Here is a 27,328-nt window from a genome sequence, read left to right as displayed (position 1 = left end):
CATTTCTTTCTCCAGGGAATCTTCCCAACCCAGGGACTGAACCTGCGTCTCCTGCTTTGGCAGGCAGACTCTTTACCACTGAGCCACCTGGGAAGCCCTAAGATCACATTGTACCTCTGCTAATAACCTGTGTGGGTCTATCTCACTCAGGGTAACAGCTGTAATACCTCTATGCTCTGACTTCTCTGTTACTTCTCTGACAGCATCTCCTACCACTCTCCTCCTCCCATCTGTTATGGTTGCAGTGGCGGGGTGAATGTTCCAGGCATGCTCCTATCTTAGCCCTTCATCGTATATGTTCCTCTGTCTGAAATGCTCTTTTTTCCTATCTGTATGACAATTTCCTCAATTCCCATTGGTCTTAACCCCAGTGTTACCTTCTCAATGAGGCTTCCTCTGAACCCTATTTTACAGTGCAAGCTCTCATCCCTCCTCAGATCCCTTCCCCTATTTCTTTCTCTATAGCATTTTACACTTCTGCCACAATTCACAATTTTTTAAATTTTATTGGCCATGTCTACCGCCTGTGTCCTGGAATGTCAGCTGCAAGGCACCAGTGATCTTTCCATGTTTGTTCACGGCTATATACCCAGTGTCTACACCAGATGGCTCAACAAATATTTGCAAATTGAGTGAATAAATATACCTGGAACCTAGTGTGTGAGCAAAGGGAGCAGCAGTAGGAGAGGTTTAGAGAAGTGCTGGGGACCCACGATGCAGGTCTTATAAACTGAGGTTTATGGCTGACAGGATCCACACTATTTTCTCAAACTCACAATTCCAAGTTTCAACTGCCTTATTCCTGTTTGAGTCCAACAACTTTGTAATAGAGCAGTTATGATGCTTGTACACGTTTAATCTCTCCTACCAGATTTCAAATGGGCACTTCAAGGAAACACTGCTTAGTCATCTACATTTATAGCTGTATCTGTATCTGTATCTATCTGTTTTCTCTACAACAACTAACCATATGACTTACCAACCAATAGCTTCCGAAACACCGTAAACAGATGGAAAAGAGTAAAGTGGTCACTGAACAGATTTTAAAGTACAAAGAAATGAGACTGCACAGTGTATGAAGTGTGTTCATGAATGCACTAGACTTCAGAGAGCAGAACAAGCACTGGCCTTTAGAGGTCACTAGCAATCAGTCCACTAAATCCAGCAGTGCTGTCCATTGCTCATAACACTGGTAAATGTTTGATATCATATAAGCCTCTTAAGAAAAGCAGTCTTATTTTTGTTGTTATACTTTTCTTCTTCCTGAAATAGTATGACCTTATTAATCAGATTTGGCACAGAAAGGTCCTATGCTATTTTTGAAACTCAAATTCACCCTCACAGGATCAAGATGAGTCACTGTTGAAGATATTCAAAAGAATAAGGTCAGATACTGATGTAAATTCTAAGAAGATTTCAACAAAGGCTATAAACAAAACTTTCCAAAATGACTACTGTGTTCAGAACAACACACACACTGGATTTAAAAATCTGTCATTACTTCATAGACACACCTTAAAATAGAGTTCCTGGACACCATGCCAAGAGACGCCTTATTGCTAAACAGAGCCTACAGTGGGACAGGCAGTGATGTCCCAAACCCCTCATCCTGGGGAGAAGAAAGAGACAAAACTGGGGCCTCTTGTTTTGGTCCTGTGAAATCTGAATGCTCTCATTTCCTTCCTTCTTTTTGGTTTTTTAATGGAAAATAAAATAAAAACTCATTTTTCTTTCTTCCTTTCTTTTTTTAATTTGGGAAGCAGTCAATACCAACAATAATTAAAGATTCTTTTCGGATACTGAAAGTGTACGCACAGTTAAGTCATCACCTTAACCAAGTGATCAAAGTTACTGTCACCCAAAGTGGGACAATCTAACTCTTAAGTACCAACAAATTAAAAGAAAAGGAAGTATAGAACATGGCCCACTTACTATTCTCTGCAAAAATTTTTTATCATAAACCTAAATATGAGGAAATAACTCAGTCAAATCCAGAATGTGCAAACTTCAAGAAGATCATTTGTCTGACTTTTTTTTAGAAAGATTACTGTTCTAAAAAACAGAAAGAGATGGAAAACTTTAAAAAAGCAAACAAAAATGTAACGTGTGACATTTAAATAAATTCTGAATTAGAAAAGCAAAACAAAAAAACACTACAAACAACATTTTGAACCTAGGATAATCTGAATACTAATTTTAATACTGTTAGGTGTTACAATAGGGTTGTGGTTAAAGAGTCCTTTCTTATTCTTATAAAAAGCACACTGAAATATTTAAAGGTTCACCTCGTTATTTTGAAATGGTTCAGCAAAAAAAAAAAAAGTGATATGCATACAAGAGAGAGACAAAGAGTGGAAGGAGACAGGGCATGAGGAGAGACCTTGGCGAAAGGTATGAAGAGGTTCATTTCACTGCCTTTCATATTTCCTAAAGTTTGAATATTTCTTTTTTTAAAAAAAGGCTAGAGAGAATGAAAGACAACCACAGAGCAATGGAAATACTAGACATCTTGTCCACAGTGGTATATATCTAAGCAAAAAGCAAAGAACAGTTTTCTTAGTTATAATAAAGTTTCCTGACATATACCCCAAATCCTCTAGTAGAAGCTGTAAAAATGGTTAAACAGAGGCAGGGAATAAAAGATACTGCCACCATTTTTTGTGCACATTTAACAGAAATTTCCTAAACTGTCAAATAACAAAATCTTAAGCCCCTGAACTTGTTTTACTGTGGTCTTATAAACATGTTAAAGGGCAGTATTGTTTGGGGAGCTATTTCCAAAAGAGAATTTTATTTTATAGTACTGGAGCCTTCTCCCAGTTAGGAAGAAGACAGGAAGTTTAGCTGCTTTCTTAAGGGTGAAAATACTGGAGAACAGATAGGGCTATTTAGTATATGAAAATCCCAAATGTAATTTAAAATATCATAGGAAGATCCTAGGGTAACAATATTAATGATTTTTAAACTTTACATCATTAAATTTTATTTTGTATTTTTTGTATTTTATATCTGTCTATATAAATCAATACAAAACAAATAAAGGGACTGGTTTAAGTATATGACAGTCACTTACACTCCATTTTTAATTGTATCTGACAAAATACAACTTAAAGAAGTTCAGTTTGGCTTTAGTATGTTTCTACCTTTCTTTACATCTTACTTTTTTTTTAACTATGTAACTTTAATAGTCAAGTAAAAACTGAAATTTAGAACACTAAACCTAAAACTTACAGTGATGGTCCATTAATACACTCGTTAGAAATAGTACTATCACTTTAAAACAATCATTTTATAATTTAACTTGTTGCATTATAAGAAAAACTACAAAATATACCATAAAAATAATCATGTTGTTCAGACTCAAGTTCAAGTAGAAACAAAAACCCAAAAGTAAATGTCAGGTTTTGATCGTTTCTCAGTAAACTGTTATCATAAGTGGTTAGAAGTGATAATAATATGCAAACTAAGAGCATCACGTTAACTCTTGCAGCTGATCAAACATATAGTAAATACAAATGGAGAGGGGTACAGTTTCACTTGGATTAACTTTCAAATGCTGGCCAGTATGAAACCATGAACTTGTAGTAACTTAGAAGAACATTATTTCTCAGACTTACAGACATATATCTTCTAGATTGAATGGAATCCATACATTTTACCCCCAAATATTTATTCCATCCATAGTATTAAAAAGGAAAGGAAAGTCTTATTTTTTTTCCCCACAATACTCTTGCTGTATTTCAATTCTTCCTAGTTATCTTCTATCCATCTTTTATCCACAGCCACCACTGTCTGAAACAGATGGAAGGCTGGGGCCACTGACACTGAAGACAGGCTCACTGATAAGGGTCCGGAGCACCTGGCTGCTCAATGAGCATCTACAACATGAAGCAAGCTCGGTACCACGAGGAAGGGAGAAAAAAATTCAGTGTAGTCTGTTATGTCTACTATACTAATAAGCTCTTCATAACCGCAGCAACATTCATAGTCCAAAAAAAAGCAAGGGGAACATCCCAGAGATCATTTTAGGCATAGATAACCCACCAATCTAAAAACAATTTTAAGAAAAAATAACACAGGGGACTTCCCTCCAATGCAGGGGGAGCAGGTTCAATCCCTGGTCTTGGAGCTAAGATCCCAGGTGACCTGCGGCCAAAAAACCAAAACAGAAAACAGAAGCAACACTGTAACAAATTCAGCAAAGACTTTAAAAAAAAAATGGCCCACATCAAAAAAAAAAAACGAAACTTTAAAAACAGAAGAAAAAATAAGCAGTATTTTCATAGGAAGATCATCTAAGAGAAAGGGAAGGAGAAAAATGAAAATGGAGAAAATACTTGTGGATTAAAAAAAAATTTTATATGCATAAGACAGAAGAGGATTTTTTCCATAAAATTTTCAGAAATAACTTCTTTAGATATACTTTAAAAAAATGCTTACTTAAGCTATTCTGCTGTTATTAAAACAAACAAAAAGAAAAACAGACTTTACTTTGGGATACTTTAATAACCATAATATAAGAGTGAAGCAAAAACTTTTGCATGCACCTCTTATTATCTAAAAGTGAATATGTGGCTTTTTACAAAGTTAGATTAATTTTCAATAAATTCAATATTACATAATTACATGCCCTATGAACTTGAAAGCTTTATTATTATTATTATTTTAAATAAATTTATTTATTTTAGTTGGGGGCTAATTACTTTACAATATTGTAGTGGGTTTTGCCATACATTGACATGAATCAGCCATGGGATTACATGTGTTCCCCATCCTGAACTCCCCTCCTACCTCCCTCCCCATCCCATCCCTCTGGGTCATCCCATTATTGCCCCAGCCCTGAGCATTCGTCTCATGCATCGAACCTGGAATGGTGTTCTGTTTCACATATGATAATATATGGAACAACTGACATATATTACTTCAGATTCACTTAGAAATAAAGGGAAGAAAAAAAAGACAGAAAACTATCCTTTATAAATGTATGGAAAATGTTAAAGCATTCCGAATTTTATAACAAATAAATTCAATAAAAAATTTTAAAATAACAGTATTTATGAGAATCCAAACTCAATCATATATACAAAACATAGGTTCTGATTAATGGATCCACTATTGCAGAAGACCCCAAAAACTGAAGTACATTGGAAAGAAAAGGCTAGTTTCTGGACCTAATATGACACAGGCAGCCCCCAACAGAAAACAGAAGAAGCTAAAGCTTTATAAATCATTTTGGCTTTTTCATGAGTGAAAAACGCTAGCATGGTAAAACAGGTAGACAGTAAATGCTTTTATTTACAAGAATATTACTTTTTGCACATTACCAAAGTAGAAAACTTAGTGAATCATACACATTGATCCAGGTAGTCTTTAATTTCACTGAATTACGTTTCAATTTCTACCTACACACCCTAATCAAGATAAATATTCTTATAATAAGGTTAAAAAGATAATTTTAACTCAGTACAAAAGAAGTGTTCAAACACTGCTCTAAATTTTTAATTATTATTGTTATTTCATTCATAAACTAACGAGTTATCAAAGAGTACAGCCTCAGATGAAGCTTACTTTTTGAAAGGAAGACTTCAACAGAATGGCAATGTCTACAAATTCTCTGCAGCAGACAAAAGAACAAAATTTTCAGATTTACCTTGTGATGAAAGATTTCATTATCAATGCTGGAAAAGTGCTTTATTAATCTTCCAAAAGCAGCAGCTCAACTATCTTTTTTGTAGTAACAGAGAAGAAATAATACCTCTTCAGATCCAAATTCAGCCTAGCAAACAACCCCAACTTTTGTCCAGCTGCACAGAAACACAAGCAAGCGGGCAAGAAGCCTGGGAACCTCTGCCCGCTCCTCCACTGAGATCTGTGTGTTTAAGGCTCTGAGGGCACACATATTTACATACTCACATTAAAGTTTCAAAATACAAGTGTAATCCTTCAAGAATCATGTGACGAGTGTAATAATTTTAAAGTTAAGAAATCATACAGAAAAGCACAGGACAAGCACAAAAAGAGAGCAAGAGGGCAACAGGCAACGTGTCTGCAATCTCCACACCTACAGAAACCAAAAAATACCTTTTGAATAAGCACTCTGCTACAAGCAAACAACACAGCATTAGTCTCTTTACCCAAAGTGTTTGTTGCCTTTTCAACTAACACCTTTTTGCCTTATGCTCTGTTTCGAGGGACAGATCAAGACAGGCATGAACAATTCATACCTCCACCAGGAATAATTGCCAACTTTGTTTCAACCAGGCCCATTTTTGCAGAGGAAGCTAAAAAGGAAAGAAGAAAATTAAGTAACATCCACATCATCAAATTCAAATATAATGACTTGAAAAAGTTAGTAAAATAAGCTAGAAATATTCTGTTTACTAATTAAATTTGTGTCATAAATCTTTTTAAAAATCACTCCAGAAGGCATTCAGTTATGGAAATAAGTAAACATTCTAAATGATATATATTAAGAGATTCACACAACATTTTCTGTTAAAAATTGCTTGGCAGCAAATTAATTTTTGATGCAGAAAGACCAAGGGTGTTAACTACATAATTTGACCTGATACTGCCAAGTCATGTTTGAAGGCATAGATCTCATTCATTATTCAGGATCAGGAGGGAGACTGTGTCTGACAAGTAAGAATTCTTTAGCTGCCTGAACAGTCCTCCAGATCAAATAGCTTAATATATCATTATCAGCTATGGCAACTCTTCAAGACCAAATCTCTAGTTACTTTTGACAAATGGTTTTACGTTCTGACAGCTGGATAGGGTTCCTCTTTCCATGTTTGTTTTCACAGCTACTTTAAAACATCTTAATTATTTCTTTATTTGCATATCCAAATGTGCTTGGATTACTTCCTATCTCCTAATTCCCAGAACTTGCATTCTTTCAGAGATGGATTGCATGTAACTTGACTTTTCAGTTTAAAATCCAAAGATCTGTCAAGAAAAGAGAAATCTAAAATAAACTGAAAAGGGAAAGTACACATAAATTAGTAACTACAAATTCCAAGAGCCAGTTACCATAAAATTATTAAAAATATAATTATAGTGATTCTACATTTAACAGGCAGCTCCATCAGAAGAGATAGTGGGAACCAGGGAAAGAACAGTGACAAATATTTGTTGCCTGTTGCACCGTCCTTGGTCCGAGAGTCCCTCTTTGTTGCCCTGATGAGGGACAATGATACAGACAGCACTGTGATCATACAGAAGATAGTGTCGAGGATAGCAGGGGCAGCATGCAGTGCTCTGGAAGGGTAACAGAAGTGAGAGCTGTGACATGAGACTGCCTGGGTTCAAATCCCAGCTTGGTCACTGATTTGTGGTTTGTTTCTTCACCTGTCTCAGCCCTAGCTTCCTCAAGCACCAAAAGTTTATCTATCTCACAGGGCTATTAGGCAGATTAAGTGAGCCCAAGTATATGCCGAGTATTAGGTAAACACCAGGTCAATACTCTGCACATGGTTAGCACTAATTATTTCCTTTATTATTTTCATAATCACCTCATCCAATACTCAGAAAACCTTGCAGGAACAAAGTGAACCTCAAAGACATTAAGTCATTACCATAGCCCTAATAATTATTACATGCTTGGACTAGGCACATACTGGAGGTGAATTCATTTAATCTTCACAACAGAAACCTTCATTTCCCCCATTGTAGAGGAGGAAACTGATCTAAAAATGACAGGACCTAAGATCCAAATTCAGTTCCATCTGATCCAATTTCTGTTCTCCTTTACTCCTGCTAAGACTGAAAAAGATATTATAAAAGACTGTTTCCTTAACTGGAAATTTTAAATACTTCATTAAGCTTAACAGGTGACTTTTTTTACATGTTGTATTCAACAATACAGGGGAAAAAATATTTGGAATTATCTAAAGGTAAAGAATCCACCTGCCAATGCAGGAGATGCAGGAGACACAGGTTCTATTCCTGATTCAGGGATAGATCCAAGGGATCTTGGAAGGGGAAATGGCAACCCACTCCAGTATTCTTGCCTGGAAAATCCCATGGACAGAGGAGCTTGACAGGCCACAGTCTAGTGGGTCACAAACAGTTGGACACAACTGAGCACATACAGTAAATATAAATCTCATTTTTTAAAAGTTATGTTTCTTTCTTTTTTATTTTTTAAATTATGAAAGTATAAAAACATCTACAGGAGACTTGGAAAATACAGAACAAAGTTACATATAGCTCCACTATATAGGGCAATTATTTTAAGTAGATAAATTAAGATTTTTAGTTGGAGTTTCAATACCAAATTCTCAAAACTTAATAGAAAAAAAGCTAAGTTTTAATAGGACTAATTCTCACCTGCTACTCTTATATCACACGCTAAAGCCAGTTCAAGTCCACCACCTAAAGCAAGTCCATCAATTGCTGCAATGGTTGGCACTGGAAGATTAGCTGGAACAGAAAGAAAGACTTCATGCTTCTTCAGTAAGGATGTTCTATGCAATTATTTTACATTTTTTAATGTAAATATAATTTTAAATGGAATATTATCTATAGAATTTTGTATACCTTTTACTTTTAACTAAACAAGCATTTCATTCATCATGATTCTAGAAAATGTAATGATCATATAGTGTTCTACCACATAAAATATGCAGTAATATCTTTAAATCTTACCATACTATTGAAATGCTTTCATAAATACTTTTCTGTTGAATTAACAGAATCACAGTTCTGACTTTGTAATCTTTGAACCTAAAGTCTTTTATGCGATGTTTGGTTCATATAAATTTCAAGTTGAAATGACTTAGGTATAATGGATAATTCATGACCCTTTTACAAGTTACCTTGGTTCTTAGAATGATAGAACCTCATTCAGAGAAGTAATATATTTACTCAAACAAGACAGAAGCAGTCTCAGTGGTTGCCAAGGCATCAACCCAATAGTTCTACCACTTGGTAAGAATACAATGAGCGCACATACACACATATACACACGATGAATAATTCTTAGAAAATACCACACACTTCAGATGGAAGAGACACTCGAATCTGCCTGTAAGTATGACTGGGAAGGGGTTAGCCAACCACAAACTCAAAATCAGACTTTCGTTAGTTCAGAAACAGATTACCATTTTACTGAAACTTTTATAAGTGATAATATATAGATTTTTTTATAACTGGTTCAAAAACTGGTTAATTATTATGTAAAGTGCAGAATCCTTTCTATTAATTCTATTTTTGACTATGGGAATGCGAAGCTTAGGCTGAACAACCTTAACATATGAATAGACTGGGGATATTAAAAAGGTACCATCTCTTAATGTGTTCTCACCACAAAAAAGAAATAATATTGTGTGACATGATAAAGGTTTTAGCTAATGCTACAGTGGTAATCATATCACAATATATAAATATATCAAATCAACACATTCACCTTAAACTTACACAAGTTACATGTCAATTATGTATCAATTTAAAGTAAATAAAATAAAAATGAATAAAAATAAATTATTAAAAAGATACCATCACTAGAAGCCTATCTTCCATAGGTATTCTGATAATGTGAAATTCCTCGGACAGAGATGTTTATTCAAATGTGTTGAAGTATACTGAGTTTTATTCATACGTGAAGAAATCTATCAAATTTATTCTAAGAGAAAAAGTCTGAAAAGGCTGGGATAGAGCACATATAGATGCTGCCATCTGAGACAAAAGCACTACTAGCTGAGCAGGAATGAACGAGTCTTTGCAACGGGGCATATTTCACTATTTGTACCTGTCTGAGCGTTTTGGGGGGAGGTGGCAGCTTGAAAATACAGGGCAAATTCAAAGGTGCTCCACACAATGTGCTTTACAGCACACTCGATGAAAAAATGAACAGACAGCAATGTCAGTGTTTAGAGTCAGGAAATGAGTGTAATGAAAAAATAAAATTTTATTTTGTCTGACAAAATAGTAAAATCGACAATGTAATATAATAGCAAATTAATCTGAATGGTTCCCACGATCACCTCAAGCCACTACAAGTAAAATGGAATTAGTGTTACACAGGTCCCAAACCCCCTTCCTTTCTACAAAGCTAGCTATAGAAATTATCCTATTTCTAGACTCCTTCAATCTGCTACCTCCCCAATCTCCCCAATCTCAAGTCTCTCTCATCAAAATCTTTCCCGAAGTAGGCCTCACTATGGCCTTGGCTCACCTTCCTCTAAGATAAGCTTCTGGAGGGAAAAGAATAAACACTTCCACTCACCTCCACCTCACAGTTCTAGTCCCACTCGTCTCACAGAGACTGTTTTTGCTTCGCTTCCCAGTGACACTGTGATACTGTCCCATAGCCAATGGGCACTATCCAGTCCCTATTAAACTTGTTGCCTCTGAAGATCAGAGACCTTAATCCTGGACACTCCTCTTTGAATTCCTCTCTTCCTTTGCCTGCTGGGTTCCTGCTCTCATCTTTCCTGCCTTCCTTTCTGCCTGTGCTTATGTAACTCAGTCTTCTTCCTCTATCAATAGAAGCTCTTCCCAGGAGGTCTCTTTCCTTTCACCATCTATAATACCAACGATATCCAAATCACCACCTGAAATCCAAACTTCTCTCTAAACTGTATCTCTATAGTTACTTGCCTGTTGGACATCTCTACTTAAATACTTTATCATGTTCAAATCAATTTCCTGTCAATTCTTTGAGATTCTATTTCACATTTGGTTAGCATCTCCATTCACCAAGTTACTCAAAAGTCATTTCAAATGTCCTCTTTTCCAGGGATCTTACATCTAATTGTTTTCTAAGTCCCGTCTAACAGCTCACAAATTGGCAAATCCCCCTCCCTCTGCTACAGTCAGAGTTATGGGCCTCCTCATTTCTCACAAGCAGGAGGCCTCTAACTGACTTCCTTCACCTTCACAGTGAAGGATCAAACCAGTCAATCTTAAAGAAAATCAACCCTGAATATTCATTGGAAGGACTGATGCTGAAGCTGAAGCTCCAATACTTTGCCCCCTAACACAAAGAGCCGACTCACTGGAAAAGACCCTGATACTGGGAAAGATTGAGGGCAGTAAGAGAAGGGGACAACAGAGGATGAGATGGTTGGATGGCATCATTGACTCAACAGACATGAGTCTGAGCAAACTCCAGGAGATGGTGAATGACAGGGAAGCCTAGCAGTCCACAGGGTCGCCGAGTCAGACATGATTGAGCAATTGAACAACAATCCTTAATGTGTCCCTACCATTATACCTTCTATATTTCTTGCAGGATAATTTTCTAAAATGCAAACACATTCATGATACTCCTCTATTTAAAACAGTACAATGATTTATTCCGCATTCAAGATAAAAACCGGAGAAGGCAATGGCACCCCACTCCAGTAGTCTTGCCTGGAAAATCCCATGGACGGAGGAGCCTGGTAGGCTGCAGTCCGTGGGGTCGGGTCGCTAAGAGTCAGACACCACTGAGTGACTTCACTTTCACTTTTCCCTTTCATGCACTGGAGAAGGAAATGGCAACCCACTCCAGTGTTCCTGCCTGGAGAATCCCAGGGACGGGGGAGCCTGCTGGGCTGCCGTCTATGGGGTCACACAGAGTCGGACATGACTGAAGCGACTTAGCAGCAGCAGCAAGATAAAAACAGTGAAAAATTCAGCAAGGCACAAGAAACGGCTGCCCACCTACCCAACCTCTTCTTCAACCTCACACACATACTCCATGTTCCAGCCCCAAACTACTTAAGGCACCTTCAGAAATCATTTACATCCAAACCTGTGTACAAGCTGCCCCCTGCCTAGAATGCCTAGCTAGCCCCTAATTATCTTTAGAGGTAATTATCTTTATGCTTCCTTGGCACTTTATACATGCTTTTCCAACAGAGTATTCACACCACCTTGTCGCCCATTCCGAAACAAAGATTAACATTACATAAAGCTGGTCAATAACATTCTTCTTACCACTCTGCAACAAACCTCAAGATTTTTCATTGCCTCTTCTATCTCCATTAATCCTGATAGTCTCTATTTTTCTCTATTGTCCTATATTGTCTCTACTTTTCTTACTAACTTCTTTCATTTTATACTTAAATGGAACAATATGACTATATGCAGCCCTGCAGAGCTACAGAAAAGAAAAACTGCAGAGATCCTAAGCTGGAGAGAGCAATAGGAACAGGGAGTATTTTCTCCTCACTGTGGAAAATGCTGGTCAACAGTAATTGCCTTCAGGACTCACTAAATCTGCTGGAAGCTGACTCATCAGAAAATGAATTAACAGAAGTGAGTTTAAAGGGCTTTCAAAAAATCAAACCTGGCTTTCCCTGTGACTTAGTGGTAAATAATCTGCCCGCAAATGCTGAAGATGCAGGTTTGATCCCTGGGTGGAAAGATCCTCTGGAGAAAGAAATGGCAACCCACTCCAGTATTCTTGCTTGGGAAATGCTATGGACAGAGGGGCCTGGTGGGCTACGTCCACGGGGTTGCAAGGAGTCGGATATGATCTACGAGACTAAAACACATAAACACACAAAATCAAACCCAGGCTTGAAATATGTGTACTACCAAGTTTCAGTTTCTGAAAATTTCAACTCATGGTAAATAGGGATTATTTCAAGTTCCTTAGATTTTTTTCAAATAGGAACAAAATGATCTGATGCATATGGGAAGAGGAATTTTTCTTCACATCAAAATGGGCATTGAAAATGTAGACTAAACAGAAGTGTAAAAGAAATAAATTGACTGTAAATTACAAAAGAAATATTTGATAACCTCATAATCCCTAAAGCATAATGGAGAGACTACAAGAAAAGGACAATTCTTGGTTCTTAACACTGAAACACAAAGGCAATGATTGTCTCAAAGAGTTGACAAGGTTTTGCTCTACATTTTTATTAGCTAATATTCTCAAACAAATATTACACTTAAAAATCACAGTTAGCTAATAGAAAGTTAAAAAGCATCATTTTTTGGTAAGTATGCTGCTGCTGCTAAGTCGCTTCAGTCCGACTCTGTGCGACCCCATAAACAGCAGCCCACCAGGCTCCCCCGTCCCTGGGATTCTCCAGGCAAGAACTCTGGAGTGGGTTGCCATTTCCTTCTCCAATGCATGCAAGTGAAAAGTGAAAGTGAAGTTGCTCAGTCGTGTCCGACTCTTGGTAAGTATAAAATGTCATTAAAAGAAGAAAAATAAAAATGAAAATGTAATTAATGAATATGCCCTTTCCCTTCACTCTGAGAAGTCTATAAACAAATAGTTTGCTGCTGTTGTTCAATTGCTAAGTCTTGTCTGACTCTTTGCAACCCCATGAACTGTAGCATACCAGGCTCCTCTGTCTTCCACTCTCTGCCAGAGTTTGCTCAAATTCATGTCCACTGAGTCGGTGATGCTGTCTAACAATCTCATCCTCTGCCACCCTCTTCTCCTTTTGCCTTCAATCTTTCCCAGTATCAGCATCCTTTCTAATGAACCTGATCTTCACATCCGATGGCCAAAGTATTGGAGCTTTAGCTTCAGCATGAGTCCTTCCAATGAATTTTCAGGGTTGATTTCCTTTAGGATTGACTGGTTTGATCTCTTTGCAGTTTCTTGAATGTTGCATTTTAAGTCAGCTTTTTTACCCTCCCTTTTCACCTGTATCAGGAGGCTCTTTAGTTCCTCTTCACTTTGTCATTAGAGTGCTATCTTCTGCGTATGTGAGGTTGTTGATATTTGTCCCAGCAATCTTGATTCCAGCTTGTGATTCATCCAGCCCTGCACTTTGCATGATTTATTCTGCATAGAAATTAGATAAGCAGGGTAACAATATACAGTCTTCTTGTACTCCTTTCACAATTTTGAACCAGTCCGTTGTTCCATGTAAGATTCTAACTGCTGCTTCTTGACCCACATATAGGTTTCTTGGGAGACAGGTAAGGTGGTCTGGTACTCCAATCTCTTTAATAAGAGTTTTCCACAGTTTGTTGTGATCCATATAGTCAAAGATTTTCGTGTAGTCCGTGAAGCAGAAGTAGATGTTTTTCTGGAACTCCCTTGCTTTCTCCATGATGCAATGAGTGTTGGCAATCTGACCTCTGGTTCTCTGTCTCTTCAAAACCCATCTTGTACATCTGGAAGTTCTTGGTTCCCAAACTGCTGAAGCCTAGCTTGAAGGATTTTGAGCATAACCTTGCTAGCACGTGAAATGAGCGCAGTTGTAAGGTAGTTTGAACAATCGTTGGCACTGTCCTTTTTAGGGATTGGAATGAAAACTGACAAATACTACTTTGTTAGAATAAAATGATGGGGGAAGGGATATGTTCAACAGACAGGTTTCAAGTTCCACAGGAGGTGAAGTATGAGGGTGGGGTTTATACAACGCAGTGGAAGGAAAAGAGAAAGAAATTAACAAATGGAAACTTGCTGATCTGGGAGATGAGGGCACTGGTAGGAAGGGTTCAAAATGAATCAGCTCATGCCTAAGGTTTTCTTAATTCTGAAGTTAGAGAATATAACACTTTTTGTTATACACTTTAACTTTTTAGAAGTAATGAAAATTATTTTTAAATGTGAGAAGTTAAGAATTTAAGATATTTACTCAGATAAAAGTTTTTAACATTACATGTTTAACATTACAACTTCTATAAAAATATAAAATAAAAATGACAAGAAATGTGGATTCCTTAACATAAAAAAAGAACACAGAAAACAAGAGAATTAATAAATACTCTCATATCATTAAATAGGCAAACTACTTGGTACTTTTGACTATTAATATAAATTAGCATTCTGTACAGACTTCCCTGGCAGCCCAGTGGTTAAGAATCCACCTTCCAATGTAGAGGACACAGGTTTGAGCCTTGGTTGGGGAACTAGGATCCCCAGCTGCTGTAGAGCAATCAAACATGCCCACCACAACAAAAGATGCCACAATGAAGATGCCATGGGCCACAACTAAGACCCAACATAGCCAAAAATAAATATTTTTTAAAAAATTAGCATTCTATAAAGCTGACTATAAAAATTTTCCTACTAAAGAATTAAGCAGAACAACTTAATCAGTATTCAATGACTAATTAAATTTCAATCATCTTATAGTCCTGAAGTTTTACATAACCCTAAATTCTCCCTGAAAGATGTTTTTCTTGTAAACTTTTTTCAGGAAAACATGAGTCATCTCAAAGTACATGCTAGTTTCATAGTTACCTAATATGCTTGTTTTTACACACAGTATTTATTCTACTTGGAAGCACTTAATAATCTTAGAGAAAACTCAATAAAACTCACATCTGAAAAGCAGATTATCAGTTTCAAAGAATTGAGAAATATCAAATTGGCAGTTGCAGAGTGCGACTGAATGAAACGGGAACTGCCATGAGCAATGTCTATTCCCAATAGTAATAGGAAGAAATGATGACTCAATGTGTTATGCAACCAACAGGATCAGATTCTATTTTGAGTTTAGTACCAGGAAATGAGCCAGGTATGACAAAGAAGATAATAATCGTTTGAATGTTCCTAAAAATATAATTAAAGCAAACGATCAGAGTTTTGCTATTTTAAGAGAAAATAAATGAGCTGCAAGGGGGGAGGCCCTGTCTATTTGAGTCTGCAGGACAACTTCTGTGAGTTCATCTAGAATCAGAGGCCATGAATATAGGAGGAAAGGCAAGTGAGGGTCTCCTTTCAGCTCTGAGATAAATATAATACATAATGTAGGTTTTCAGATGTTTCTAGAAAAAAATAAACAATGTGATTATTAAGGGAATATCCTAATGTAAGTTATGAGTCTTAAATTTGGTTTTGCTTGAAGAACAGTGTTTTCAGAGAAAATTAACTATTTCCCAAAAAAATGTCCATATAATAATACCAGAAGTCTGACTTTATTGAAATCATTCAAGGAGAAGAGAGATAAATATTTGACCCAAAGAGACAGGTTTTTTCTAACAGAAAAATGTATAAGAACAGGAGATTTTTCAATCACATGAAGAAATGCTAATCAGAATTCGAAAACTTTCAAAATTAAATTATTTCCTTACAAAATTTTAAGAAAAAAAAGATGTTTGTTAAATAGATGAATTTTGTGATCTATCCTTTTAACATAATTACCTGTATTTCAATGCAAATTCAGCCCTGTATTTACAAAGCTAACTTAAAGCTTTTGCAATTTTACTTCATCAGGAGAAAAAAAAAAAGGCAAAGGAAACTAGAAATGCCTGGCATTTTAAAGTATTAGTCTGGAAGAGCATTTACAAAAATATTATCCACATCACAAAAGATTTTACTATCTAAAAATCTGATGAAAACCTATTTTAAATATTTCTTTATTGTTAGATAGAAATTCCTTGAGGTTTCAACGTTAAGAGAACTGGGCCTGCACTCTCGGTTTTTACTTCAAAGAGAATTGTAAAAATGTTTTCTAGCTCTTCATGAAGTACCATCTAATTACAAAGACTGGTCATAAGCAGCTAATTAAACGCCTCTGCTCTCGAACTCTATTTTCTATTGATATATGGCTAACCTGCACAATGGAGGGCCCAGTTAGTGAGGCAGCCAAATCATGGAGCTGGAGGAGGGGTGGTAAGTTCAGGAATAAGAGCAGTTATTAGATTGAGATCATCATATGTTTGTGCATCCATGCTGACTTGCTGATGCCTAATAATAGTTAACTGCTTTCAACCTACATATCCCACACCCGAAGTGGGCAGTGGGGACTTGTAATAATGACTAACCTTTTAGAAATCTGAGAAATTCTTTAGAATAAAACATCTCAAAGAGAGCCATAAAGTTGTATTTTTCCCCCTTTGAAAAGAGAAAAAGACCTAGTTTTTGTTCTAGGATTTTGGAGTTACTTTTTAAAAAGAGGCTTTCTGAGAAGCTAGGAACAGTAAAGTAAGGAATTTAGTGACTCAAAATATAAAGCTTCTTTCTGATCTCTATTTTAATAGAACAGCTTTCAAATGAATCTAGTACATTTTGGTTTCTTATTGATTCTCTTTCATTAAAAACAAGCAGAGCACAGTAGTCACCATTTAGACCACAGAGAAAGATACTCTAGTTGTGGAAAATCAAAGTATAATGGGGCAAAAGGGGAAAGCAGTATCAAACAAGCAGGGTATATTCTAATCTGTACTATTACTGATACTGCTATAGTGACCAATTTCAAGATATACATGGTTGTTAAAAACCAGCTCACAAAATTCCTGAAACTTTAACAATCCCTGAGTCCATACTGTAACACAGCACAGTGAGCGGTAACCTTTAGCCATTGGTGTGCATAATAACTCCACATTCTGTTACCAGGGAAGGGGTCCTGCTCAGCCATTGGTCAGCGCATCAGCGGGCCCCACCCGCCAGTAACCAATTATCAATGGGCAACCATTAGTACTGCTCAGCTACTGGCTGGCACCACAGTGGGCCCCACCCATGGGCAACCAATGAGTGGCTGTTTGTGGTCCTGCTCAGCCATTGGACAGCACAGCAATGGGCCCTGCCCACAAGCAACCAACTGTTAAGGAGCGACAGTGAGCGGAATTCAGCCAAGGGTCGGTTGCATGGTAGTCATAAGGTAGAGTGAGGAAATGTTGCAAGTCTGTGTGCCTGACGCACAGTGAGGCCCATCAATACTAAAACGTTTGAGTTTGGAATAGAGAAAGGTTTATCACAGATTCACACAAAGAAATGGGTGGCTCATGGAGGGCCCTGGGCCCTCCAGCCTACCCGCAGGCGCGAGGCTGGGTGAGCTGGAGGGCGTCCAGAAGAAAGCCTGAATCTGCCTCTTATCTCACTCTCCACCTGATGACCACCACACCACCAACCAACCCTTGGCTCAATCTCTTCCCTAACGGTCGCTCACTGAAAGCTGGTTGCTTGTGGGCGGGGTCTACTGAGGCACCGACCAATGGCCGAGCAAGACCTGTTGCCTAGGAACAGGATGTGGAGGAATGAGGTACAGCAATGGCTACCTGCTAAGGCCTGTGCTCATCCTGCCCTGTTACAGAAAGAGAGGGATCCCACCCTTCTCCCAGAGGCCCTCCAGCTCACCTGGCCTTGGGCCAGCAGGTGAGCTGGTGGGCCCAGAGAACAAGCTGGGCGATATGTCCTGCAAGGGCTTCAAATTCCTCACCAAGACCACCCAATAGCCTTGGCCCAGGCCTTGAGAGAACAGTGAACCACCCCCCCCCCCATTCCTGTCTCTGTAATTTAATAGGAGTGGCAGTCTGTCTGGGCTGCAATCTGGGACCTGGCCCCCACCTCGTATAGACAGCCTGAAGGCTCCTGGCTCCTTCAGTGATGGCAGCTGGGCAGAGTTGGGGACCTTGCCCTTTGTTGTCAGGACAGAGAATAACATTCATCTTACAGGAATATAGTTACCTTGCCATGACCTGACTTCAAGAACAAAGGCTTTGACTCCAAGCAGTATGCAACAACTAACCACGCCCCTCCCCCACCTCTCCTACTAAAAATGTCTTTGCAGAAAGCTTGCGGTAACTTTGGGGTTCTTAGGGCATAAGCTACGCATCTCCTTACATGGCCCTGTAATAAACCTTTCCCTGTTCCAAACTCCAATGTTTTAGTATTGTTTGGCCACACTGTGCATCAGGCATATGGACTTGCATTTTGGGTAACAATATGAACAGGTGCCAGAACACGTGTATATGAAACAGTGCCAAGAGTACAATGCTTGGGACCGCCAAGCATTGGTGGTCCAGTGGTTCAGAATCTACCTTGCAATGCAGGGGATGCAAGTTCAAATTCTGGTTGGGGAACTAAGATCCCACATGCTGCAACTATTGAGCCTATGTGCTCCAAAGCCCATGCACCACAACCAGAGAGCTTGGGTGCTACAACTAGAGAAGGCTGCCAGCTCTGGGCTGGAGCTAGCGTGTCACAACTACTGAGCCTGTGAGCCACAACTGGAGAGTCAGTGAGCGACAGGAAAAGATCCCGTGTGACACAATGAAGATCCTGCATGCCAAAACAAAGATCCAATGCAGCCTAATAAATAAATTATTTTTAGAAATCAATTGTATTAAAAAAAAAAGGGGGGGGAGATATAACAATGCTGAATCCTCCTCCACCATCATACATTAACATCCACCAGACAAGCCATTTCTTCCCATGGGAAAAACAGCCCCAGGAAATCCTTCTCCACAGAAAATGAATTATGTGAGGAGAACGTTAGGATGAGGACCAAGAAGAACGCTGGTGGCCTATGTGCAAATCTGGTCCATAAACCAATTTTGTTTGACATCCAACGGGTTTCTTCTCAATAAAAACCTTCAAACTGGAGTGGGTGCATGCTAAGTTGCTTCAGTTGTGTCCGATTCTTTGCAACCCTATGGACCAAAGCCTGTCAGGCTCTTCTGCCCATGCGGATTCTCCAGGTAGGAATACTAGAGTGGATTGCTATGCCCTCCCTCTAGGGGATCTTTCCGACACAGGGATCGAACCCGCACCTCTTATTTCTCCTCCATTGGCAAGTGGGTTCTTTACCACTAGCGCTACTGGGGAAGCCCTCAAACTGGAGATACTTTCTAAAAAGCTGGAATTCTGGCTTCTCTTGAAAATAAGAAAAAGAAATATAAGCAAAAATGCAGAAAATTGTTCAAGAAATCACATAAGAAATGTTTGCAGGACTCAAGCTCTATGAAGCTACTAAAAACATTGATCTAATTTGGCAAATATAAAGATATATGTAGCATGTATATATAATGAAGCAAAATAATAACAAACTACCTTAAAATCACCAAACCAAGAAACAGGTCAGCACTAATAACCTATCTGCCCCCATTCTTTTCTTTTTTTTTTTTTGCCCCCATTCTTTCACCTGCCTTCTCAAACCCAAAGGTAATCACCAAAGTCTGTTTATCATTTTAGTATTTTTCCCTGTATACATATGTGTATGTGATTTCATTACATTTATACACATCTCTAAACCACATGCTCTTTCGCATCTTTTAGTTTTATAAAAAATTATGTTGTTTTAATTCAATATTTTGAAGATTTTTGTTTCATGTTTAAGTTATTTATTTAAATTTGTTTGCAATGTTGTCCACATGCAACTGTACAAATATACCAAACCATCTATCCATTTCCCTGTTATTGAAATTTGGTTGTTTTCAGCTTGTTATTATGAACAATACTGCTACTATAGTCTTTTTCTTATAAGTCTCCCCAGAACACACGTGTGCAAAATGCCTACAGATAAGCATAGTTTCAAACTCCAAGTAGCAACTCATTCATTTAAAAAGCCAAAATCAGAAGTCTTAAAAATGAAATAGGATAGTATCAAATACAGTGCACAAAGAAAGGTAATTATTTCATGAACCTTTGATACTCATTCACCTCTATGTGTTTAATGGACCAAATTGTAAATATATTTGTTACTACAAGTCTAGTAAAAATAGTGTTAAAGACACCCTTCTAGGTAAATACCCCATAAAAATGTGAACTACTCAGTCTTTTGAAATGTGGATGCCCAATTCGAAGACAACAACAAACTGTTTTCCTAACTATTACACAAATTTATACTCTCATTGGAAGTGTAAAAAACTTTGTGGTGATCAAATGCCCTGCTGTCTTTGGTAATGTCAGGATAAGAATTTTGGCTAACCTGGTAAACATAAAATAGCATGCTACTGTGGTATTAATTTGCATTTCTGTGACTATATATGAGATTGATCATCTTTCCATATGCTTACTCCCCATTTCTCTTTCCTCTTGTGTAGAAACATTTTTGTCAGTATGATTTCCCAGCTGCATATATGTATGTATGCATTGACCCATGTATGCATGTATATATATACACACACAAATCCTTAGGCAGTGTTTCAAGTCTTCTCTCCCAGTTTGTGTTTTATCTTTCTACTTTCTTTACAACATCTTTTAATGAACAGATGTTCTTAAGTTTAATTTCATAGGCCTTATCAACGTTCCCTTTTGCTTTGTATTCTATGTTTAAGAAATTTTTAACTCTGTCAAGATCATGCAAGTTTGTTTTACTTCATAAATGCAGTGAAGTCTGCCATCTTCCAGTGATCTCAATGGCCTCTCTGTTTTGGGCCCTATACTCCACTCCACTGGTCAATTGTCTATCCCAAAGCCAATAATATTATTACATTATTATTAATTTCCATATCTTCAAAATAGGTCTTCAGTACTAATAAGGTAAGGACCCTCATTTTCTCCTTCTTTAAAAATGTTGGCTCTTTTGAGGCCTCTCTATGTTCATCAAGTTCCTCATAATGTTAATGTGTTTTTAAGTTAAATCTGTACATCAGGTCATTTGTGAGAATCATCTTTTAGATACTGAATCTTCCTATTCAAGAAGATGGTATGCTGGTATCTAATTTTTTAAATGCCTTCCCAAAAAGTTTCATAATTTTCCCATACAGCTTGAATATATTTTTAGATCCTTTTTTTTTTTCCTACTGTCAACAATATCTTTTTTTGACAGATAAGTTTTGTCTGACTTTTACTGTTTGGACTCTAAAGAAGGCCAAGCGCAAAAGAATTGATGCTTTTGAAAAGACGTGCTGGAGACGACTCTTCAGAGTCCCTTGGACTACAAGGAGATCAAACCAATCAATCCCAAAGGAAATCAACCCTGAGTATTCACTGGAAGGACTGCTGCTGAAGCTGAAACTCCAATACTTTGAGCACCTGATACAAAGAGCTGACTCACTGAAAAAGACCCTGAGGCTGCAGAAGATTGAAGGTAAAAGGTGAAGAGGGTGGCAGAGGATGAGATGGTTAGATAGCATCACCAACTCAATGGACATGAATTTGAGCAAACTCCAAGAGATAGTGGAGGACAGAGGAGCCTGGCGTATTGCAGTTCTTTGGGGTCACAAAGAGTGGGACATGACTTAGTGACTGAAGAACAGCATTTTTTTGTCTGTTCATGGTAGGAAGACAATTGATTATTTTTTAATATGAATCCTATATTCAGCTATCTTGCAAAGTCTATTATTTCTAATAATTCGTTGATCCTTTTAGTTCAATGGAGACAATAACCACTTGAGAAAGACAGTGTTGCATTTCTTCCTTTTCAGTCATGATTTTATTTCTATTTCCTGCTTTTCCATATCAGGAAAAGAAAATGTCAAGATTTTCAGAACAACATTGAAGAGAGGTGACTGCAGGCCTCTTGTATTCTTCCTGATTTTAGGAGACCACTTTTACATTTTACTAACAACTGTCAGGCTAAGAAAGCTTCCTTCTAATTCCAGTTTGCCTTGAGCTTTACCTAAGATAGATTTGACACCTAATTCTTTTTATCAACCTGTTGAGAAAAACATATAATTTTAACATGCTGTGTCTGTCTGATTTTGGTATCAGGGTGATACTGGCTTCATAGAACGAGTCTGGAAGCATTTCTTCCTTTGCAAATATTTTGGAATACTTCACAAAGGACAGGTGTTAGCTCTTTTCTAAATGTTTGGAAGAATTCACCTGTGAAGTCATCTAGCCCTGGACTACAGTCTGTTGGGAGTAATTTTATTATTGACTCAATTTCATTACTGGTAACTAACCTACTGATAGTTTCTACTTCTTCCTGGTTCAACGTTGGGAGATTGGACATTTCTAGGAATTTTTCCATCTCTTTTAGGTTGTCCGTTTTATTAGTGAGTAATGATCTTTTGTGTTTCTGTGGTGTCAGTTATAACTTCTCATTTATGATTTTACTGATTTGGCCCCTCTCTTGTTTTTCTTGGTGAGTTTGGCTAAAGGTTTATCAATTTTGTTTTAATCTTTTCAAAGAACCAGCTTTTTAGTTTCATTAATCTTTTCTTTTTTAGGTATTGAGAGGGTAACAGGCAGGAAGGCTGGGGTCTCCAAACGGAGGAAATAGGCTACAGTGTCAGACATTTTTCACCTCTCTCTTAAGCGGCAGGAGGAAACAAACTACAAGTGTTTTTTTCCCCTTCGTGTTGCCATGATGACACCTGGTTCCACCAGAACCGAACTTTTCTCAAACCTTGAGCTAACCGATGTGTTTTTCTTATGGAGATGTTTGTCTTAAGCTATGTTAATGAACTATGTATTTACCCTAGACTCTGTCTTCAAGTCAGTTTCCGCCTAAGATTCAGAACTTTGACAAACCAGTATGTTTTATTCATACAGTAGTTCTCCTAATCTACGTTAATGAATCTATATATTTACTTGGAAACCTGCCTTTCTTCAAGATTCATATCAATCATTTTGTGACCCGGGACAACTCACCTTGTGCCAATGTTATCTCAAAATGTTGTGGGTGAGGGCCTGGTATCAGTCTCTGAGTTTTGAGAATTCCCTTTCTCTAATTAGCAGACTGCTAGTGGCTATATAACATCCGGCTAAAGACTAGCAAGGGGGCACTCTTTCTGCCGGCTTCTGATGTATACAACAGAAGTTTTCTCTATCTCTTTTATACTTTAATAGAACTTTATTAAAGTACAAAAGCTCTGAGCGATCAAGCCTCGTCACTGGCCCCGGATTGAATTCTTCTCCTCCAGAGGCCAAGAATGCTGGCATCTTTCACAGCTCAGCAACAACCTTTCGGTATCTCCTTTATTTCTGCTCTGATCTTTAAAATTTCTTTCCTTTTACTAACTTAGGGTGAGTTTTATTTGTTCTTTTTCCACGTTTAGGTGTAGTGTAGAATATTTGAGAATTTTCTTGTTTCCTGAGTTTGGCTAGTATCCCTGTAAACTTCCTTTTTAGAACTGCTTTTGCCGTATCCCATAGGTTTTGGATCATTATGTTTTCATTTTCATTTGTCCCCAGGTATATTTTTATTCTTTCTTTGATTTCTCCAATGATCCACTGGTTGTTATGTAGAATACTACTTAGCCTACATGTGTTTGGGGTTTTGTTTTGTTTTTTGGGGGATTAATAATAAATAATAAATAGTAATTTTATTGTTTTGTGGCTGATGCCTATCTCAGTGTTGTGGTTGCAAAAGATGCTTGATAAGATCTCGAATTTTTGTAACTTTGCTGGGGCTAGTTTTGTGGCTCAGCATGTGACCTATCCTGAAGAATGTTCCACATGTACCTAAAAAGAATGTGTACTCTGCTCTTCAGAGCACAGGTCTAATGTGTCGATTGAGGCCAATATTTCTTTATTCATTTTCTGTGTGGATGATCTGTTCACTAAGTGGGGTATTAAAATCCCCTACTATTATTGTGTTACTACCAATTTCTCCCTTTAACTCTGTTAATATTTGTTTTATGTGTTTAGGTTTGCCTATGCTGGCTGCATACTGGATTGATCCCATGATCATTATGTAATGTCCTTCTTTGTCTCCTGTGACAGTCTTTGCTGTAAAAATCTATTTTGTCTGATATAACTATCCTGACATTCTTTTCATTTCCACTTGCATGGAATAACTTTTTCCACCCTCTTACTTTCAGTCTGTGTGTGTGTCTTAGGATCTGAAGTGAGTTCTCTTGTAGGCAGTGTATATAGGGTCTTGTTTTGTATCCATTCAGCAACTATATCTTTTGATTAGAGCTTTCAGTCAATTTACATATAAAGTGATTACTGATAGTGAAAGTCACTCAGTCCTGTCTGACTCTTTGCTACAGCATGGACTATACAGTCCATGGAATTTTCCAGGCCAGAATACTGGAGTGGGTAGCCTTTCCCTTCTCTGGGGATCTTCCCACCCCAGGGATCAAACCCAGGTCTGCCGTATTGCAGGTGGATTCTTTACCACCTGAGCCACAAGGGAAGCCCAAGAATACCGGAGTGGGTAGCCTATCCCTTCTCCAGCGGATCTTCTCAACTCAGGAATGAAAGCGGCATCTCCTGCACTGCAGGTAGATTCTTTACCAACTGAGCTATCAGGGAAGCCCAATTACTGATAGTAATTACTGAATTATTGCTATTTTGAAAATTGTGTTTGGACTTTTTGTGAGGTTGTTTTTTGTTCTTCTTTTGCTCTATTCCCTTGTGATTTGATTGTCATCTTAAGTGTTACCTTTGGATGTCTTACCTTTGGATGTCTTTCTTGTTTTGTGTGTGCATCTATTACTACATTTTTGGTCTGCAGTTACCATGTAGTTTAAATATACCAATATGTATGTTTTAAGTAATTATTTGAAGCTGATGATCTCTTAAGTTCAAATGTATTTTAACAACTCTGCATTTCCACCCGCCCCAATATGTCACTGTTTTTGACATCATATTTTACATTTTGTTGTTTTATATATCCCTTTACTACTTATTAGGGATATAGCTGATTTTACTACTTTCATTTCTTAACTTTCATACGACTTTTATATATGGTTGATTTACTACCTTTACTATATATTTGCCTTTACCAATAATATTTCTTTCTTTCATAATTTTCATATTTCTAGTTGTGGTCTTTTTATTTATTTATTTTTTGAGGTGTGTTTATTAACACTTTGGATAAGTAAGTGGAATATCCAACTGACTAAGATTCAAGGAGGGATGATCAGAGCTGACTTAAGAGGAGGACAGGGAGTCATATATGGAAATTTAACAAGGATCTAAGGAGGCTCCCTAGAGTAACAATGTTCATGGATCAATGAATATACAGGCCTCCTGAGTTGATCTATTTTTAAAAAAGAAAATTTGCTATCTTATTAGGTAAATTCCAAAATCAACTAATACTGTCTCCAGGATCGAGGGGATATTAGAATCCCAGGGAATGCTAAATCAGGAACCTCTTTCCCTCACTAATCTACCTAAAAAAAGAAAAAAAAGTACTGAACAAAACCCTCTGCTCATGTTTCATTTTTCCCAGTTTTTTTCTAGGATAAGCCCTGACAGATAACTGAACAACTGCCCTTTGGATGGTGGCTGCAGAGAATTGAGCCAAGGGCCTGGGAATTCTGAAATACAGATCAGATGCCATTCTTAAAACTTAATTATCTTGAGTTCTCTAACATTCTTTTACCTGTCAATATTACTAAAATTGTATCATGCCTGAAATGTTTACTACTACAGTGAAAATCATTCTGGTTGCAATTTTCCCCCTTCTCAAATATATCACTATTTCTCCAGTTTGTTTTTTTTTTAAATCTCATCATCCATCATGATAAAAACTTGGCCTTTTCTTTTTCTCTTTGAAAAATCCCTTCACTACTCTGTGTGAAGTTAATTTGCTAGTGCTATAACCTTTTCTTGTCTCTAAAAGTTTTGACCTCTACATCAAGTCTGAATGAAAGCCTTGTGGGTAGAGTATATTAGGTTGTAGGTTTTTCCCTTGCATCACTTTAAGTATATCAAGCCACAGCCTTCTGTTCTGCAGGGTTTCTGCCGAAAATCAGCTGATAACCTTAAGGGAGTTCCCTTTCAGGTAACTTGTTACTCTTCCTTGCTGCTTTTAATAGTCTCTCTTTATCTTTAGTTTTTGCCATTTTAATTATACAGTGTGTCTTGGTGTGATCTTTTTTGGGGGGTTGATCTTGTTGGGGTCTCTCGGTCCTTCCTGGACCCGGGAATGTCTGTTTCCTTTCCCAGGTCAGGGAAGCTGTTAGCTATTATGTCTTCAGATACCTTCCATTCCCTTTTCTCTCTTCTTCTGGGACTCCTAAAATGCAAATGATGCTTGGTGTCCTACAAGTCTCTTAAACTGTCTTCTTTTTATTCTTTTTCTGTTCCGTTTCATTGATTTCCACTACTCCATTTTTCCAGCTAACTTGTTCCTTTCTATGATCTAATCGACTGTTGATTCCTTCTAGCGTATTTTTTTTCTTTGTTACTGCATTCTTAAACTCTATTTAGTCATTTCGTATTTTAGAACTCTTTGTTAAAAACTTCTATATTCTCAGTCTATACATCCAATCTTTTCCTGATTTCTTTGAACATTTTTATGATCAGTTACCTTGAACTTCCTATCTGGTAAATTGCTTATCTCTACTTCATTTAGTCCTTATGGAGTTTTATCTTGTTCCTTCATTTAGAACATGTACCTCTGTGGCCTCTTTTTGACTAATTTGCCATTTCTATTGCTATGTATTTGGTAGTTTGGTTACATTCCCCAACCTTGGAGAACTACTCTTTAGTAGGAGAAATCCTGTATGTTCCACAACACACTCCAAATGGTCAACAGAACTGTATGCTCAAAGGATGCCCCTCATGGGGGCTCCATGGGTCCTGCTGTTACAGCAAGCTGACTACTGTGAACAGTCTGGCAGGCACAGCTGGCTCCAATTCAGCTGTCTGCCAGGCCCTTACACAGAGGCTGCTGGTTGATGCTAGGCAGGGTTGCATCACAAGGCGGCTGGCTGGCTGTGGATCCCTAGGTGGTCCCAAGGCCAGTACTGGATCACTGGTGGGCAGAGCCAGGTTGTGGGGTGGATCACTGCAGAGCTGGGGTTCCTAGATCTAATGTTGATCGGCTGGTAGGCAGAGCCACTTCTTGAC

The 27,328-nt window shown here is 37.7% G+C and overlaps 1 protein-coding gene across 9 annotated transcripts in view; it reads right to left on the bottom strand.

Moving 5' to 3' along the window:
- The window catches only part of AUH (AU RNA binding methylglutaconyl-CoA hydratase), a 188,897-nt gene that overhangs the window by 96,217 nt on the left and 65,352 nt on the right, over positions 1 to 27,328 (bottom strand). For 3 of the 9 annotated variants that reach the window (XM_081571581.1, XM_081571603.1, XM_081571620.1), the window contains 2 exons: positions 8,332 to 8,424; positions 6,225 to 6,281 (listed from right to left, as the gene is read on the bottom strand). The exons of 2 other annotated variants lie outside the window; for them this stretch is intronic. In XM_081571581.1, coding sequence (XP_081427707.1) covers positions 6,225 to 6,281; positions 8,332 to 8,424 — 150 coding nt within the window. Of the gene's footprint in view, positions 1 to 6,224; positions 6,282 to 8,331; positions 8,443 to 27,328 lie in introns of all 9 variants that reach the window. 4 more of the 9 variants (XM_081571572.1, XM_081571592.1, XM_081571612.1 and 1 more) reach the window with 3 other exon arrangements.

This window comes from Giraffa tippelskirchi, chromosome 1 (genome assembly GCF_054371585.1).
Source record: "Giraffa tippelskirchi isolate mGirTip1 chromosome 1, T2T-mGirTip1v1.2.pri, whole genome shotgun sequence".
Taxonomy (NCBI): domain Eukaryota; kingdom Metazoa; phylum Chordata; class Mammalia; order Artiodactyla; family Giraffidae; genus Giraffa; species Giraffa tippelskirchi.
Note: the sequence above shows the minus strand (reverse complement) of the source record. Positions and strands in the feature narration are given on the sequence as shown.